Source organism: Narcine bancroftii, chromosome 2 (genome assembly GCF_036971445.1).
Source record: "Narcine bancroftii isolate sNarBan1 chromosome 2, sNarBan1.hap1, whole genome shotgun sequence".
Classification (NCBI taxonomy): domain Eukaryota; kingdom Metazoa; phylum Chordata; class Chondrichthyes; order Torpediniformes; family Narcinidae; genus Narcine; species Narcine bancroftii.
In genome coordinates, this window is record NC_091470.1 from 8,663,438 (window position 1) to 8,682,193 (window position 18,756).

The 18,756-nt window shown below is 44.4% G+C and overlaps 1 protein-coding gene across 7 annotated transcripts in view; it reads right to left on the bottom strand.

Moving 5' to 3' along the window:
* The window catches only part of jag2b (jagged canonical Notch ligand 2b), a 229,531-nt gene that overhangs the window by 127,544 nt on the left and 83,231 nt on the right, over nucleotides 1–18,756 (bottom strand). For all 7 annotated transcript variants that reach the window (XM_069915743.1, XM_069915746.1, XM_069915742.1 and 4 more), the window contains exon 3: nucleotides 14,919–14,970. In XM_069915743.1, coding sequence (XP_069771844.1) covers nucleotides 14,919–14,970 — 52 coding nt within the window. The remainder of the gene's footprint in view (nucleotides 1–14,918; nucleotides 14,971–18,756) is intronic.

The following is an 18,756-nucleotide window of genomic DNA, read 5'->3' on the forward strand; positions in this document are numbered from 1 at the left end:
ACAGGTAAACAAAGGAAAAAGAACAAGTGAATGGGACTGCCAGAGAGGCACTGGAGACCCAAATGAGCCATTCGGCTTCCTCCTGTACTGTTACAATGCGAACTCAATTGTTTATTTTTGATATGAATCGGCCAGGCATAGCACTGTATAGAGCATTGTGTCCCTTCCAGGCACCCTCCCATCTGAACTCCGACTTGCATCCCACCATCCCTGTACACGCAGGGAGCAAGTCTGTGCAAGAACAGCGAACAATGGAAAAGTGAACAATGAAACCCTGAACAAAGAATCAAGGATGTGTCGGCTCTGCTCCGTGCCCAATCCTTCCCTTAAGAAAACATATTCCCAGTGCAGAGGAGCCGAGATCCGCAAAGATCTAGCCTGTCATAGGATGCCAGCATGTGTGACATTCCCAGAGAATCTGGAATTAGCTAGACCCAAAATAAGACTACAAGATACAGGAGCAAAAGTAGACCAGACTGCTCCAAAGCTGATTCATTCTCCAACCCAGCCCCACTCCTCTGCCTTTTCCCCATAACCTTTGATACCCTGACTGTTCAGATACCCATCAATCTCGGTGTTAAATACATCCAACGACCTGGGCTCCACAGCCGCCCGTGGCAGCAAATTCCAGAGGTTCCCCACTCTCTAGCTAAAGAAATTCCTCTACTTTGCCACATCCATTTTGTCCAGGCCTTTCAGCATTCGAAATGCTTCTACGAGGTTTACCTCATTCTTCTGAACTCCAAGGAGTATAATCAAATGCTAATCCCTTCAAAAGGAACATAGATCAGGGATAGGCCCTTTGACCTGCCACATCTGTGCTGACCAAGATGCTAATTTCATCTCATCTCACCTCTCTGCCTTGGACATTTCCTGCCTTTTCATGTGTCTGTCCAAATGCTTCATATCTGCTTCCCCTCCTCAAAAACTTGCCAAGTAAACATGCTTTAAACTCCAGCCCCTCACCTTAAATCTACACCCTCAAGTCTGTGACATTTCCACCCGGATCAACGGGTGCTGACAGCTTCCTAATCACTTCAAGGAAACAGCGACTCTGATGCCTGGAGCTCGGTGCACCGCTGGATTGGACAGATTGGCTGGGTGGTTACAGAGATGCAGGCATTGGAGGTGATGGCAGGAACTATGGACCTGAAGGGATTCAGTTTTGTTACTCTTCCCTCTTGATATAAGTAGCTCTGGGTTAGTGAAACCTTTATTCGTCTTTACTGTGTCACCCTTTACTCTTCCCCTAACCCTCAAAATAAACTCCAGAACATCCAAGAGATCTGTCAGCACTAATGAAGTGTCTATTTTCTTTTCTTCCATCAACTGTGAATATTCAAGAGAGAGAACGCAAGAGAAAAGGAGACATAGGGATAGAGGGAAGGGGAAAGACGGGGGGGGGGGGGGGGTTGGGGTAGAACGGAAGTTGGAGGCGAACGGAAGTTGGAGAAGTCAATGTTAATGTCTGATTTGAGGGTGGCCAGATGGAATATGAGGTGTTGCTTCTCCAATTTGCAGTTATTCTCAGTTGGGCAATACATGAGACCATGGAGGGACATGTCAGCAATGGAATGGTGTGGGGGGTTGAAATGGTGGGAAGCATTTGTTGCAGTTACAGGTGTAGCTGCCAAAGGTGTGGAGAGGGGATGGGAAGATGTGTCTAATGGTGGGATCACGTAGTACGTAGCAGAGGACGATGATACATTTGATGTAGAGCCTGATGGGGTGTAGGTGCTATGGACGTAGCGTGACCTGCTGAGTTCCTCCAGCATTTTTGTGTTATTACAATCATAGCAACGGCAGGTTTTCATGTGTCACTCCTTTGTTTTTCCAAAGTGTCTAATATGCCGCATCAACATGCATCCCTGAAAACTCAAATTTGTGGAAAGTTTTGTTTGTGTGTAATATTTATGATATTTAACGTGTCATAAGTACGAACACAAGCTATGAACCAACAATCTAGTCATCTCCACGTCGCTATCTTTGCACAACTGGCTGCGAGATATCCTGTAGCAGTGTCCATATTACATGGGGACGGCCTCAGGTTAGGAAAGACGACTGAAACATGAGTCTCTTTGGAATTCCCCAAATTAAACCAGCTAAACATCCAAATCACACCCGCCCTCTTGTTCTGGGGCTAATATTTACACAGCAAAATAATGCGCGTCTTCTTTCAGGGACACAGCAAGCTCGGGAGCATTTCAATTTTAAAACTTTCGCCTGTCACCAAAGGAAGCAGCTTCAGCACGTGTGGCTGGCAAAGTCTTGTGTCAAGTTACATGTTACCTGCTCAAACTTACCAATGTTTAAAATCATAACTGGCCTCAGGCTATGTAAAACAGCAGTGAAAGGTTTACCTGTTGAAAAGGCAGCCTTTTGAAAGCTCACACAAGGTTACAATGCTGCAGCTAATTCTGGAGTGAAAGTAAGTCATGGGCTCATACGACATGGAAACAGGTTCTTCAGCCCATCAAGTCCATGCCATCTGATGTACTCACCTACATTATTCCCATTCACCCATGTTAGGCTTGTGGTAATCGATGTCCTCCTCATTCAGTTTCTTGACTGGATGCTATGTAAAGCCTATAAATGTCTCGGTCTTCACTGCTCCCTCAGGCAGTGCGATCCCAACTCCAACCAGTGTCAAAAACAAATCCTAAACCTACCTCTCATATTAAACCCAAACCCTTGTCTTTAACAAACCCATCAGAAGAAAAACATTTTTACCATCTAATCTATCATAATTTTATATGTTTGCATAAAGGACTTCCTTGGCCTCCTCCATTCCAAGGAAGTGAAACACGAAAGTCTGCAGCGTCCATCTTCCTCAAGTTATCTTGAGGATCGATACAGTGTTGGCATACTACCAACTGAAATCCTACGTGAAGGACAAATTGGGAAGCAGTCTGAGGTTACCAGAGGGAAATAACTTTGAATATGTGATTACAGACACAATGATAATCAAAAGATTTATAACAAATATTATATTAAACTGCAAGAAAAGGAGAATGAGGAAACAAATGGTAAAACTAAACAAAAATGGGAACAAGATTTAAATATAAAGATAAAGAAGGAAACATGGGAGAAGTTATGCTCCGGAACTATGAGAAATACAATAAACACGAGGTTACGTATGATACAATATAACTGGATACACAGGCTATACATCACACCTCAAAAGTTAAATAAATGGGATCCAACAGTATCTGATAGATGTTTTCGCTGTAAAAAGGAAATGGGAACAACAATTCATGCAATCTGGACATGTGAGAAAGTGAAAAAATTTTGGGAAGATCTAAACCAGATATTAAATAAAATCACAAAAAGCAATATACCAAAAAACCCAGAGATCTTCCTCCTAAGTAACATAAAAAACAAAGAATTTGGACTTGATTTGGATGGCGCACAAAAAAGATTTGTTAGGATAGCCCTAGCTGTAGCAAAAAAATGTATTATGTCAGCCTGGAAATTAGAAGATAACTTGAGAATACAACAATGGTATATAGAAATGAATAAATGTATTCCATTAGAAAAAATAACATATAATTTAAGAAATAACATTACAATATTTGAACAAATATGGGAGCCGTACATGAAACACAATAGAGAAAACCTACCGGGGACATCTACCACCTAAAATGACAGAAGGAGAAGAAAATGAAAAGAATTGACTCAGTGGAATTTCTTGTTTATTTTTATTGAGTGACAACATTGTTTGACGGGTTTAATGTATCTTAGATTCTGAACTTTAAATGAATGGGAGGGGAGGTAGGGACGGTGGGATGGGAAGAGGGAGGGGGGGGAGAAAACAACACTGTATATATTTGAAAAGGAAAATGTATGTATCTTGATCAATGTGGTTTATAGTGTGAAAAATAAAAAATTTAAAAAAAAAAGGTTATCTTGAGGATGGGCTCAGGCCCAATACATTGGTTATACATCTTTACCTCCTATGGATGCTCCAAGACTGGGTGAGTTCTTCTAGCATTTCTGCGTGTTTACAGCAAGCCCAGCCTATCTTGCATCCAACACCAATCCAGGCAAGATCCTGGTGAATCTCCTCTCCAGTTCCTTCGTATCCTTCTTCCAGTGAAGTCACCAAAACTGCACCCAATACTCCAGGTGTGGTCCAACCAATGTAATGTGAATCCCAGCCTTGCATCTTATGACCTGTCCAATGAAGGCAAGCATCCAATGTGCCTTTTTCACCTCTTTATCCTGATGGGAATTAAAATTGGGAGCAAACCTAAGGGAACATGGAGAGTCTAAACGCTTTCTTCAAACCTCTGCCTTCATGCTCCTACACTGGTATCAGGTGAAATTAGGTGAAGAGCAAGGTCTCACTTGAAATTAGATCATTTTATGGTGTTCAGACTTGGTGTGGACTCCTCAGGGGGCTGAATGGAAATCTGGAGAATAACTCAGCCATCTTCGATCACCAGACAGGAGTCTTCCTGTGTTCGCTGTCCCCGATTGAGAATGTGGAGTGATGGAAACCAATTTCCAACCACCCACGTCCGACCCTGGCCTCCAGTGCATGTTCTCCCTCTAACCATGTCTCCTCCCATGACCCAAAGACATAGATGATAGCCATTGTAAGTTAGCCCAGTGTAGAGCTCGTCGAAAGAATCAAAGACTTGTCAATCCAAACCAAGGCTTTTATTAGCAAAAGACAGGAGCTCTTCACAGGTGGCCGACCAGTCCGGAATGATCCAACCTGGCTAGGGACACAACCCTTTAAGGCCCAGACAGTAGGCGTGGCTTAGCTCTCAGCCAATCGCTGCAAGCACAGTCTAGATACTGTAACTATATACACTATATACATTGGTGATAGATCTGTACTATTACACCCAGGTGCTGGGATTGCTCAGTCATAAGAACATAAAAATAAAGGAAAAGGAGTTAGCCAGCTGGCCCATCGAGCCTGTTCCACCATTCAATAAGATCATGGCTGATCTGGCCGTGGTCTCAGCTGCACTCACTGCATTTTCAACACAATTCTTAATTCCTCTGCTATGCAAAAATCGATTCGTGTCTTCAGTACACTTTCTGAGGCTGTCTTTAGTGATTCCTTGGGCAGAGAATTGCACAGATTCACTACTCTCTCTGTGGAAGAAGCAGTTCCTCCACATCTCCATCCTAAATCTGCTCCCTGGAACCTTGATGCTCTGTCCCCTTGTTCTTGACTCAACCACCATGGAACCAATTTTCCTGCCTCTATCTCATCTCTCCCTCGCATAATTTTGTACATTTCTGCAGATCACCTCTCATTCTTTTGAATTCCAGCAAGTACAATCCCAGGTGTCTCACTTTCTCCTCATAGGCTAACCTCTCCTCTCTAGAATCAACCTGTGAACTTCCTCTGTACCACCTCCAAAGCCTCATCTCAAGAGACCAGATATGCACGCAGTACTCCAAGGGTGGCCTCATCAGTAGCCTGTACCGTTGAAACAGAACCTTCCTGCTCTCAAATTCAATCCCTCCAGCAACGAAGGCCAACATTCCATTTGCCTTCTTGATGACCTATCGCACCTGCAAACCGACATTTCGTGATTCATGCACAAGCCCTCCCAGGTGCCTCTGCACAACAGCAGGTTGCAATCTTTCACCATGTAAATAATGATCTGATCTTCTACTTTTCCTTCCAAAGTTGCAGACCTGACATTTACCAACATTGCACTGCATCTGTCAGAGTCTTGCCCATTAATTTAATCCACCACTCTCTGCATCCTCAATTTAATGCCATCAGCAAGCTTTCATATTCTACACTCGGTCCCTCTCCCAAATCGTTAATGTGTATCGTGAATAGTTTTGGATCTGACGCCTGTGGCTCTCTGCTCACCAATGACTGTAAACCAGATTCAACAGGCTGAAATTAATTCTTCTGGGTCAAAAAAATGTGGAATGATGTAAATGAAGGTTTTGTCCAAACCCAGATCACAAGCTGCTTAGCAACTAAATCACTCAATGTTGCCTTCTGTGCACAGAGGGCAACACATCCCAGCACCATTAGAACCTGGAGGGACCTTGATAGGTTTTGTGACTGTTAAGCTAAGCTGTTAAGATTGCTCACGGAAGAACCATGTAAAATGTGACAAATAAACAAACTAAACCAAACCCATTTGACCACAGGAAAAAAAAAACATGAAAAACTCCTCTCAGATAGTACCCGAGATCAGGATCGAACTCAGGCTCTGCAGATGAAGCAATTGCTCTAGTCGTAGTGCAACTTACCACCCTTTCATCCGAGGCAGAGGGGCAAGGCTGAGTTCCTGTCGCATTCATTACACTTCTCACTGCCCCACAAGACTTGAACAAAAAAGCATGTAGATACTGTGATTGTAATTTTAACACACGAAAATGCTGGAGAAACTCAGCAGATCACACAGCATTCTTTATGTTGGCAATGTTTTGGGCCTGAGCCCTTCATCAACAGTGAAGCAATGGGTGAAGACAGGCTTCTGTGATGATGAGAAAGCCAAGCTAACTGGTCTACTGCACAGATTGCTGAACCTAGTTGCAAACGTGTATTGTAGCATTTTAAAACAATGATGGAGAAACCCAGAGATCAAATGGTATATTTAACACAGTATATCAAAGATAAAGATACATAACCAACAATTCAGGCTTGAGCCCTTCATCAAGGCACCCGAACCTCAGATGCCTGCCTACATTTTGCTCATGGAAGGCTCAAGCCCAAAACTTTCATTATGTATCTTTATTATATCCTTGGGATCGGGAGTTCTGGGGGGGGGGGCCTATGCTCAGGGTCTAGGCCAATTATGTCATTCTCCACCACAAAACCCAGGATAGCGAGACATTTAGTCCAGAACACACACTTACTGACAGTGTACACGAGGTCCAGGCATTTGGTTGTGTGGAGAAACTTCTGAAGATTGGCATCGTGGTCTTCCAGATTATGTCCACAAATGGTGACTTTTTGAGATGGGGAAGGTAGCCCTTAACTCATATTTATCTATCATCTCATCCATCTGCCTATGGAATACCGAAACCTCATTCGTTATACCAAAAGGGACCCTCAGGCACTGATAAAGCCGCCCATCTGCCACAAATGCTGTGTAGGGACAGTCCTCAGAATGGATCGGTAACTTTCAGGTCAATGGTCGAACAGATCCAGTACCGTGCAATTTCATTCACCATCCGAGATTCGGGGGAGGGGATATACGTCCAGGAGTGTGAAGAGATTAATCGTTTGGCTATAGTCAATCACTAGCCTGGGCTCTCACAACCACCACCTGGGCTCTCCACGGGCTGTGCTGGGCTCTAATAAATTCTCAGTCCCCTACACTGTATTGCCTGTTCTTTGTGGCTATTGGCTTTCAGTCGGGGGTTACATTCTGAAACAAGGGGTGGGGTTTGATATTCAGTATGGAGAGACCACTTGTAGTGTCTGGCTTTTGGGACCCTCCATTTTGCACCATGATTGGGGGGAGTGGACCCGAGTACTCCATGGTCACGCTTTTAAGGTGACGCAGTAAATTTAGGCCCAGCAACAAAGAAGCAGACAAATCCTCCAATACATACAATCGTAACTTACAAAATTCACCCTCCCCTTTTACACTTACGTATACTGTACAATACCCCTGAATAGTTGCCGAATACGATTGCAACGCTAGACAAATATGGAAGTCCATTGGTAAATCTTTAAGTTGTCCTATCAAGCAATCGCAGAGGTTATAAAGTTCTCATTTGAGCCAGTGTCTATTAAGCAATCATGACCATCACCCCTCACCTCCATCGTCGAGTTGTTCAGCTGGTGGGGTTTTGCCTGGTTGAGGACGACGGATGCCAGCACTCCGGAGGCTGCATTGCTCTCCCTGTCGACGTTGTCTTGATTTGAGGGCCGGGAAGATGGTGTCGACCACAAGGAGTGGCAAGATAGCCACCATTCCCTTACTTCTAGTCTTCTTTGTTGCTTCACTTCCGGTAGCGGTTCCTGCCACAAGGCGCAGCAAGATGGTGGCGGTGAGCGGCATGGAGAGGCAGGGACCGCACTTCTGGGCTTGAGCACAGGGCGTACGACAGTTCGGGGGTCGCACACCCAGTCGCCTTTCTGGGGTTACCCTTGGCCCAACAAATTTTTGTCCACTGTCCCCTCTTAACGCACCCTGAACACATGGAATCATTCTCAGGGCATCTGGCACGGGGTGTTTGGCTTGCCCACAGAAATAGTATCCCTGGTTACATGGCCACGATAGTTGAAACTGGGGACAGCTACACTCCGCAGGCCTGGTCTTCTGAGAAGGTGTCGCTTTCGTTAGAGAGATTATCCGCTCCCAGTGGGACCTGTTCAAGAGATTTCACCCGATCGAGGGTACTGGCAAGGTCCTTCTTCTCCAACTCTAGCAGTCACTGCCTCGCATACCTCGATCCGCACTTACTCTTCTTCTCTCACCCGGGCTGAGACCACTTCATAGTGGCACTTTCTCGTCAGTGTCCATAGTTCCAGAACATAGTTGTCCAGAAATTCACCCAGTCGTTGCCGACGTCTAGAGTCTGTGTCTCGCCAGCATGTCGTTCTGAGGCCTCATGTAGTGAGCCTTCAGGCCTTCAATGGCCATCTCGTACGTTGTGCAGTCCCTGATGACTATGTATCCCTTGGGACCGACTCGGGAGAGGAGGACTGACCTCCGGAGGCTGTTGGAGTGGAAGACTTCTTGGGTGGCCGTTAGGCAAGACTGGAAGCACTCCAACCAGTAGGCTAATTCTTCCGGGGCCTCTAGGGACAGAGGGTCGACCTGGAGCATGCCTGGCTTCAATAGGGGTTCCATCCAGTTTCCAAAAGTAAGCTAATAAAAATTGAAATGTGATCGATAATACTCGGAGACTGGTGTGGAGCACAAACAGGCTTTTATTAGCTTACAATTAACAGCCGGTATCTATAATGGTCTTCAGATAAATTGGAGGGAAGGTAGGAAAGCAGGGTTTATATTGAGTCCCATGGAGGCAGAGGAGAGAGGAGGGGCCAGTCGGCTAATCTACCCATAGACAATGAATTCTAGATCACAGCACATCTCCAAAGTTCACAACCTTGATTGCCAAGGACAAAGGCTTCAGAGACACCATCCCCCACAGCTTCCCCTACAAATCAAACACAACCAGTCTTTCCTCAACTCTTGGCATACATCACAGAGGGTGTACCTATCCCAGAAGGACTCAAGTGTTTCAAGGTGGGAGATAACCACCACTAGATTAAGGGCAATTAGGCAATAGATAGCCTAATAGCTTGAATACACCTGAGATTGTCTGATCTTGGAAGCTAAGCAGGCTCAAGCCTGGTCAATACTTGGAGGAGAAACTGCCTGGGAATACCAGGTGCTGTAGGTTTCAAGCCAAAGTGGCGACTCACTGTCTGCCTTATGGTAGACAAAAGTTAAAGAATTTCATGCATGTTACATTCTAAATGTAGTATTACGTTCCAATAATGGAACCTTTACCTTTAGACATTAGCCATAAGACATAGGAACAGAAATATGGCCATTTGGTCTATTGAGTCTGCTTCAGCATTCCAATATCCATTCTTTCCACTCAGCCCCATCTCCTGCCTTTAATACCCTATCTTTGCCTTAAATATACCCAAAGCTGCCCATGGTAGCAAATTCCAAAGGTTCCAGTCAGGGAAAGATCCCAAAATAAGTAATAAATAAAATGGTGGCATAGTCACCGAGATCTTAATTCATCACTCTATTCCCAAATGCATTCTAAATTAAAATTTCACCTCTGCAACATACTTCAATACGCACAAAAAAACGTGAAAGGATGAAATGAGCATTTAGTGCCACATACCCAAATACAATGGACAGATGCACAAAAATTCTTATTCAACAGAGTTAGGGCCTTTACACGCACTCACTGGAATTTTTTTTAAAGTCTGATGTCCCCTAAAACCCAATTCTTTCTTTTCAAAATACTTTGCAGTTCAAATGCTTCCTCGCACAACCTCAGGACATCCCAAATTACCTCCAGTCGATGTATTTTTAAAAGGGTGGCCACCAATGTAGCACAGAAAATGTGACAGCCATGCAAGAGGTCACAGCTCCTCAAACCAATCACTACCCACTTGGGTTAGTTACAAGAGGCCACTGGGAAGGCAGCAAAGACTACCTGGGGGCAAGAACAACTGTGCGCACTAGCAGTAGGTCAATGGTCAGCAGAAACATTTGAAGAATTACAACTCCGTAGTGTACGCACACGCCTAGATATTCGGAGCATGCTAACCTTTACAGGTATCATATTCTATGACCTGAACTCAGTGAGAGAATCTCCCTTGCATCCAGAGCGGCAATTACCAAGATGCCTCTTGATATAATGACATGCATTGAACTATAAATAACTGCTTGTATATAACCCTAACTAAATTACCTCCCGACACACTATTTAGAAACTTAACTCTTCCCAGCCCTGGACAATAAAATTTGATATTTAAAGATTTTACTAGCCTCCATTTTAAATATTACTTTTCACCACCCCCCCCCCCTGACTCCCCCGATGAGCACCAACAGCTGGAGGGTAATTCTGACACTTCCAACTGCTGCTATCCCGCTCATATGCAGCTAGCTCATCCACCGTTTTGGAACAGAAGTGAAGAGCATGACTTAACTGATCCAAACTCTCCTCTCACTGGGAATATGCGCTCAGGGATGGGAATCATGGCCAAGAATCCATGCCCAGTGTGTAATGGATTGTCTGTAGGCCAAAAATACCACTTCCAATTCACTAGATTTAAACATAATCAATTAATTCAAAAGCAACAGGAACTTCTTTACTGCAAAGTTACAAGGAAACCAGCTAAATCACACTCTTTCTCTGAACGGGTTTGTTTGTGCTCTCTGCTCTGTACATAACCAGTTCTGAACTGGAATTCAAAACTTCATAATCAAACTTCTAAAGAATTGTTTGAGAAGCATACTGCAATTAGCCCATAGACATTTCAATTCAAAGAGCAAACTTTGCCCTTTTCCACCCAAAAGATGTCAGCATTTTACTTTCCTCCATCGAAAATTCCCCTTATTCTTCTTTGCTCAAGATTTCCCTTCTTCACAGTGCAAAGTAGTGGGAAGGAAACTATTTAACTCATCGCCCATCTCACCCCACGAAGAGGCACTAATGTCAAGTTCAATACCCCAAGGCCCAGGGTAGGACTGTGAGGGATGGATGCAGAGCAAACCTCCTTCTACATTGGTTCGACACACACTTCCAGGGCAGGGCCAGCACAGCTGAGACAGTAAAACTCCTTCCACACTGCCAGGGCAGGACAGATTGTTTGACTGAAAGCACCTGGTTCTGATCAGTAGTGCAGTGTGGGACGCAAGTGATGGGGTGAGCTCATTTTGCTTTCCAACCACTTCAGTTTGTGGAAATGAAGACAGGAGAGACTTTGCTCTTCAGAGTCATCCTTCTTGCATATATTAACAATACAGAAATGCTGGAGGAACCCAGCTGGTCTCACAGTGTACATAAGCGGAAAAGATATATTACCGATGTTTCGGGCCTGAGCCCTTCTTCAAAGTATTTCACTTCCTGCATATATTGCAAGGTTAGTGGCTGCACCAAGGAAGACATAATAGAGGCAGAAGAGATTGCAAGATGGCAAGAATGAAGCTTATAGACTTTGTCCTTACCAAGCCCAAATGCTTGGAGCTGACTCAGCAACAAATATTTTATTTTGTACCTTGAGAAAGGCCATGTCATTTTCAGCTGTGATGGAGTCAGAGAACACTAAACAGGGCCTTCGGCCCAACTCACCTGTGTGCTGTCTGAGTTGGCATTCTATCTCGTGCCTTTTGTCTGGATTTGGCCCATCTAAACCCCTCAAAAATGTCTCCCAGGCAAAGATTCACAATCAAGAGATGCACAAACACAAACACAACTACAATTACTGCCTTTCACTTCATTCTCTTTCGTAGCAAATCATCTCTCTCAGCTTCATGACCTGGCTCCAGAGTAGGGAGTAATAGTTTATCTGAGGATGCCCATTGCCCTCACAGCAGGGCAGGGAGGCATCCCAACCTGTGGGTATCAATGAAGTACAGTACCCACATACTTCTCAGTCTTGAGGATTGCCCTGCAGCCCATTCCACTCTGCAGTCGTTTTCCTGTACAGGCTGCTTCTACACACTCATCTACCTTCCAAAGACTCCCTGGCAGCCTGCTTTGCTTTCTGACAGTTCAGCAGATCCCAATGAAGCTCTGTGCGGGAATCCTCCAGTTTTACAGTGGGGTGCAAGAGTCTAGAGCAGGGGTGCCAAAATTAAAAACTTGGACTAAGTCGAGGGCCGAACTAAATATTTATTGAAAATTTTCAACAACATCTGCATGTTTTCTCTTCTTTCAACATATGTAATGCTAAACTTTTTCTTATTAAAATAAATGTTTAATAATAGTTTTGGATAAACTCTTTCCAGAAGAAGCATTAACAAAGGAGAAAGAAAATATTCAATAAATAGTATTTCTCTATAGCCTTTAAGCTCCTTTTAAATGTATTTTTTTTTCACAACAAGTCAAAAAAAAAAACAACTTGCTTCAATGAGAAACAGGTTTGTCTTTTAAAATGATGAACATATAGTCTGCCTCCCAACTGTCTTGAAAGGTCCTGTTTTCTGTCTTTCGTTTGGCCATTTTTCGTAAGGGGTTTATTACGTGTGAGTTGGGCGACAGGTCGCAGATGCAAATGAAAGTAAAGAGAGGAGGTGGGGGCGATTAGCGGGCTGACAGGCCGGCGCCAACGCATTTGCAAAGCATTCTGGGATTTGTAGTATTAGCTGTGCATGCGCTCTACTGGCATGGCGGCCAGCTCTAATACATATTTGATATGATCTTGGGGGCCAAATATAATTATATCACGGGCCAAATTTGGCCCGCAGGCCTGAGTTTGACATGTGTGGTTTAGAGGGTTTCACAGAGCAGACCTGTGCAACTGCTTTCAGAAGGTTCACAGTCTTCTAAAGCACTTGCCATTTCTGCAGTCTGGACGCAAATTAAACGAGGGAAGTTAGAGCCCCTTTAAATACCTAAAGGATTTACCCACAGTCCGGATATTTGCAATGTCAATGGGCAGAATGACCTACTTGGGCTCCAATAGCTTATGGCTAGCATCTATTTCCTGTGTCTAATTTTCCTTAGCAGAGTGCTGGTCAACTCCCAACTTGAACCACTGCAACCAATCAAGAGGTTGGGATAGCAGGCTGGTAGAAGGATCTCGCAATTTGCTGGTCTGCTCCTTGGCCCAGCAAATTCTCAGACACGAGGCTGTCAGGAGGGCTCCGTCCATCTCAGCTGCCACTCCTCCTCCTCCGATGATACCTTCAGATCAAGCCCATGGATGGCCCGAGGCCTTCTGCAGCAGGCAGTGGGAGCAGCAAGGGAGGAAATGCATCTCAAACACAGGAGTTATTAGGGCGGCATGGATAGCATACGATTATAGCACCAGTGATCGGGATCAGGGTTCGAGTGCTATCTGTAAGGAATTTGCACGTTCTCACTGTGTTTGTGTGGGTTTCATCCAGGGGCTCTGGTTTCCTCCCACCGTTCAAAACGTACCAGGGTTGTAGGTTAATTGGGTGTAATTAGGCAGCATGGAATCATGGGCTGAAAGGGCTTGTTACCGACCAACAAGCCCCTTGATCCTGCCCCGATCTAAGTTGGCCTTGTCTGTGCCAGTTCCCCACAAACCTTGAATTCCTTGATCTTTCAAATGTTTTCCTCTCTACAAAATTATGAAAGCCTTAGACAGGGTGGACGGCCAGCACCTGTTTCCCAGGGCAGGAATAACAAACACCAGAGGACATGTGTACAAAGTGAAGGGAGTGAAGTTTACGGGAGATATCAGGGGTAAGTATTTTTTTTCCCCCACATACAGTTGTAGGTGTCTAGAATGCCTTGCCAGGAATGGTGGTGGAGGCTGAAACAATAGGGGCATATAAGAGACCCTTAGACAGGCACATGGATGGAAGAAAACTAGAGGGTTACGAGGTACTTTTTTTTAAAGGAATATATGGTTCGGCACAATATCAAGGACTGAAGGGCCTGTTCTGTGCTGTAGTGTCCTTTGTTCTTGCCTATCTCCACCTCAAATAAATCGCCTGATCTGACCTTCCCCTACCTCGGGGCAGAGAATTCCACAGATCAACGACCCTCAGAGAAGTTTCTGCATGCCTTAGTTTTAACTGACCAGCAACCAATTTTGCAGCAATGTCCCCTTGTTTGAGACTCTCCCACTTGGGAAAACATCTCAACAGCTACACTGTGAAACCTATTTGGGATTTTATGTATTTGAATAAGGAGTGAATTCATTCACCCTCATAACCCCTACAGCAGAAGTCACATGATCAGCACAGAGCAAAGCTCCTTCCACACAGTGTTATCACGCATTCTTAAAGCTCGGGCTATACGTTTTAGACATGCTAATGTACCCTCTACACCCGCCCATCACACACTCCCAGGGCAGGGACAGCTTGGGATGGATACAGAGCAAAGCTCCGTGACACTGCTCTTGGTAAATAGAACTGTTACTTGAGCAATCAAATAAGCAGGTTTAAGAGAAGAAGCAGAAGATGTGGGTGGGGTCATAGAGCAGTTAATTATTTTCTAAAAGCACAGAATTCAAATTGCATCTCTGTACTCTCCCGTGTGCACAATTAGTCATCATTAAACATTTCAGGAATTAGAACTTCCATCTGGTGCATGTCTGAACTCCTCAAGCTAGTCTTCTTTGGAAACCCACCGCCAACCATTGCTTCACCCCCACCCCCACACCTATTTTACCCCTGGCAAATGCATAACACGACACACCTTCATAAAAGCTGCCAATACAATCCTGAATACAGATGGATTTTAGTTGAAAGGCATGAGCCTGGGCAAGTTATAGAAATACTTCTGCAGGCTGGGCTACTCACCAGATGTTGCATTGTCCTGATCCCAGGCTTCCAGAATTAACGTATATGATCTCTGAGAAGAAAAAAAAATTAACTGAGATCAAAATTCACAGCAAAACCATCTCATGACTGAGACTCAACTTCTCCAGGCCTGAAACACGAAAGTCCGCAGGTACTGTGACTGTATGAAATGTACAGGGACTGCTGAGTTCCTCCAATATTGTTGTCTTTCTACTCCCAACATCCTCCAAATACTCGTCCCTCATATTAAACCACAAATGACTGCAGAGACCGTGACTGAAGAAAAAGCACGATGCTGGAGAAACTCAGCAGGGCAATCAGTGTCCTTTATACAGCAAAGATAAAGATACACAACCAACGTTTCAGCTTGAGCCCTTCATCAAGGTATAAGCAAAATGTAGCCAGGTGCCCAAACAAAATGGTAGGGGTGAGGGAGGAGCACAGTCCCACAGACAGGAGGTAATAGGTGGATGAGGAAGGGAGAGCATACCAGCAAATAGGGGGAGGGGGGGATGGCTCTGTGAATGGAGAGGGAAGGAGGTGGTGAGATGGAGGAAAGAAGACAAAGGGATGAGGCAGAAACCGGAGAAGTCAATATTAATGCCTTCCAGTTGTAGAGTGCCAAGACGGAAATTTAAGTTTGGCCTTGGTTTGACAGAATACAAAGCCATGGACAGACATGTCAGCACGGGAGTGGTGTGCGGAATTGAAAGGGTTGGCCACTGGAAGATCCCTGTCACTGATGCGGACAGGGCAAAGGTGTTCAGCGAAGTGATCTCCCAGTCTGTATCCAGTCTCTCCGACGTAGAGAAGGCCACATTTGGTTTTAACTCATACCTCAGTTAACACTTCAAAAAACTATATATAATGGCCTTAGCACATAGTTGCTGGAGCTCAAGATCAGTAAGCATCTAGATCCTTGCAAGACCCAACTAGTAACAGCATTGGCCATCGACCTGATGTGTCAGCTCTGCATCTCTCTGCAGATACGGCTGGTTCTGACCATTTCACCACATTCTTCATCATTTCAGTAGGTTTTCTACTGGGTTGTCACTTGCCTTCAAAAAGGTTATGGTCAGGTGATCTCACTGACAAGCAGTTAAGTCATTCAAGTCACCCCAACTACACTTTTGTTCATCCTGGTGCTGTTGGCCAACTCAACAGATTGTCTTTTGGTAATTTAGAGTTACAGGAATGGTAACAGGCCCTTTCGGCCAACTACAACCACCTAACCAATTAGCCTTCTAGCCCTGTACTTCTTTGGAATGAGAAGAAATCCTCCCGGACACAAGGAGAACGCAAACTCTTTACAGGCAGCACAGGTCTTGAACCCAAGTCACTGCACCCTGCCACCTAACAATGATCTGAAATCACAAGGACTCTGGAAAATATAATCAAATAAAAGCTCTGAGGTCCCTCCAGGTTTGCCTTCCAAATAATTCCAACTACCTCTCCACCTATCATTTCCTGCCTTGTCACCCCCCCTCCCCCCGCCAATCTTTTGTTCAAAAACCTGCCAGCATTTTCTCATACTTCGATGAAGGGCTCAAGGCCCGAAACGAGGGTTTTGTCTCTTCGCCTCTGCTACATAAAGGACATGGTTTGACCTGTTGAGCTTCTCCAGCACCTTGTGGTTTTATTTCAACCCCAGGGTCTACAGAATTTTATGATTTACTTTCGATTCCAGATAATGGGAGCTGTTGATTAATTCTTCCATCAGTTTCCTTGAACAAATCTACAACAGACTCAGACAGGAAATAAGAAACCCCACCCACCAGTGTGGAGAGGTTCTAAAGTGCCTAGTTCCACACATCAGAATGGAAATGACTCAAAAACAAAACATGATGCTAATTATTTGAGAGAAATTAAACTAGTTTTTATTTGAATGCAACTTCTCTGCTTGCTTCCACTATTTCACCAGGCAGCCTGATCACCGAAATATTTTGAACCAAGACCTTTCTATCACAGGCCTGACTTTAACAGTTCTGCGCAAGGACAAGACAGTTAGACCGTGCAGAAAGAGGATTTCAACCCAACATATCTGTGCTGAACAGAATGCCCTTCTAAACTGTCCTATTTAGTCTGTGCTTAGACCATATCCCTCCTCCACTGTTCTTACTCGTCCAAGCATCTTTTAAACATTGCGATTATGCCGGTTTCTACCACTTCCTCCAATAACTCACCAGCCTGTGAAAAAGCTGCCCCTCAAGTCGCTTTTAAATTCTTGCCTCCTTGCCTTAAACTGACATCCTCTAGTTTTGGACTCCCCAACCCTGAGGAAAAGACTGATTATTCACCAAGTTTATGTTCCCCGTGATTTTATATATCTCTACGTGATCATGCATCTGCCTCATAAGCCCTGGGAAAGAACATCTCAGCCTATCCAGCCTCTTTATAATTCAAGCTCTCCATCCCCAGCAAAATCCCTACCTTTTATTTTTAAATTCGGGTGCCCATCTGCTTTTTGCTCATACCTTGATGAAAGGCTCAAGCCAGGAACGTTGGTTACCTTTTACTTCCTATGGATGCTGCGTGGCCTTTCGAGTTTCTCCAGCACATTTGTGTATTACACTACAATCACAGCATTGGCAGACTTTCCCGTTTAACCACATCCTTGAGAACCATTTTTGCACCCTTTCCTGTTTAACCACATCCTTGCAAACCACTTTTGCCCCCTTTCCTGTTTAACCACATCCTTGCAAACCAATTTTGCCCCCTTTCCTGTTTAACCACATCCTTGCAAACCACTTTTGCCCCCTTTCCTGTTTAACCACATCCTTGCAAACCATTTTTTGCCCCCTTTCCTGTTTAACCACATCCTTGCAAACCATTTTTGCCCCCTTTCCTGTTTAACCACATCCTTGCAAACCATTTTTTCCCCCTTTCCTGTTTAACCACATCCTTGCAAACCATTTTTGCACCCTTTCCTGTTTAACGACATCCTTGCGAACCATTTTTGAACCCTTTCCTGTGATCCAAATTACATGCAGCATTTCAAACTATGAGCTCACCAACCTCCTGTACAGTAAAATATTATGTAACAGCTCCTGGACTCAATGCCCTGATTGTCAAGTGTGCCAAACACCTTCTACCCAATCCTGCAGACCCATGTTGCCATTTCCAGGGAACAATCTACCTGTAACCCTGGATCTTTGGGCTCTACTAGTTACTGTGCATGTGCTGCCTTTGCTTGATCTACCAAATTGCAACACCTTGCACTATTTCCAATTATCCTCCATTCCAGAGAACATTCCAGCACAGTATCGGCCCTTCGGCTCATGGTGTTCTGTCAACCAATAGAAACCTACTCAACAATCTGACCCTTCCCTCCCTCACACCCATAACCCTCTACGGTACAATCCTCTATATCCGGTCCTGAATACTGAAAAGATCCAAAAATTAAATTTTTTTGCGGCGCTGACATAACGTCATAACTTGGAAAAAAATTAATCACCTGACTTGCCCATATGGGCGCCATTTTCTTAACAACAAAGCTCTCGTGCAATGTACAGAGATAGAGTTGGAAATGGCAAGAGGGTCTGCAGGTGGCATGATGGATGTCAGCGAAAAGGAGGAAGAGTTAAGATTTGTCTATAGAACAGAAAGTCAAGCTGTTGATGAAAATAGACAACTGTGTAAGAGCTGCATTTGTCTGATTTTGTAAGGAGGGATCAAGTTGTGTTTGGGTTACACATTAAACATTATTTTATGCTCAAAAATCCTGCCGTTGTTTTATTGTTGTCGTTTAACCGCTGATACCAAGATTCTGCCTGATGCTGCTACTGACCTGCTTGGAGCATTTGTTCCGTTAACCGGAAAAAAAACCCCAAAAACTAAA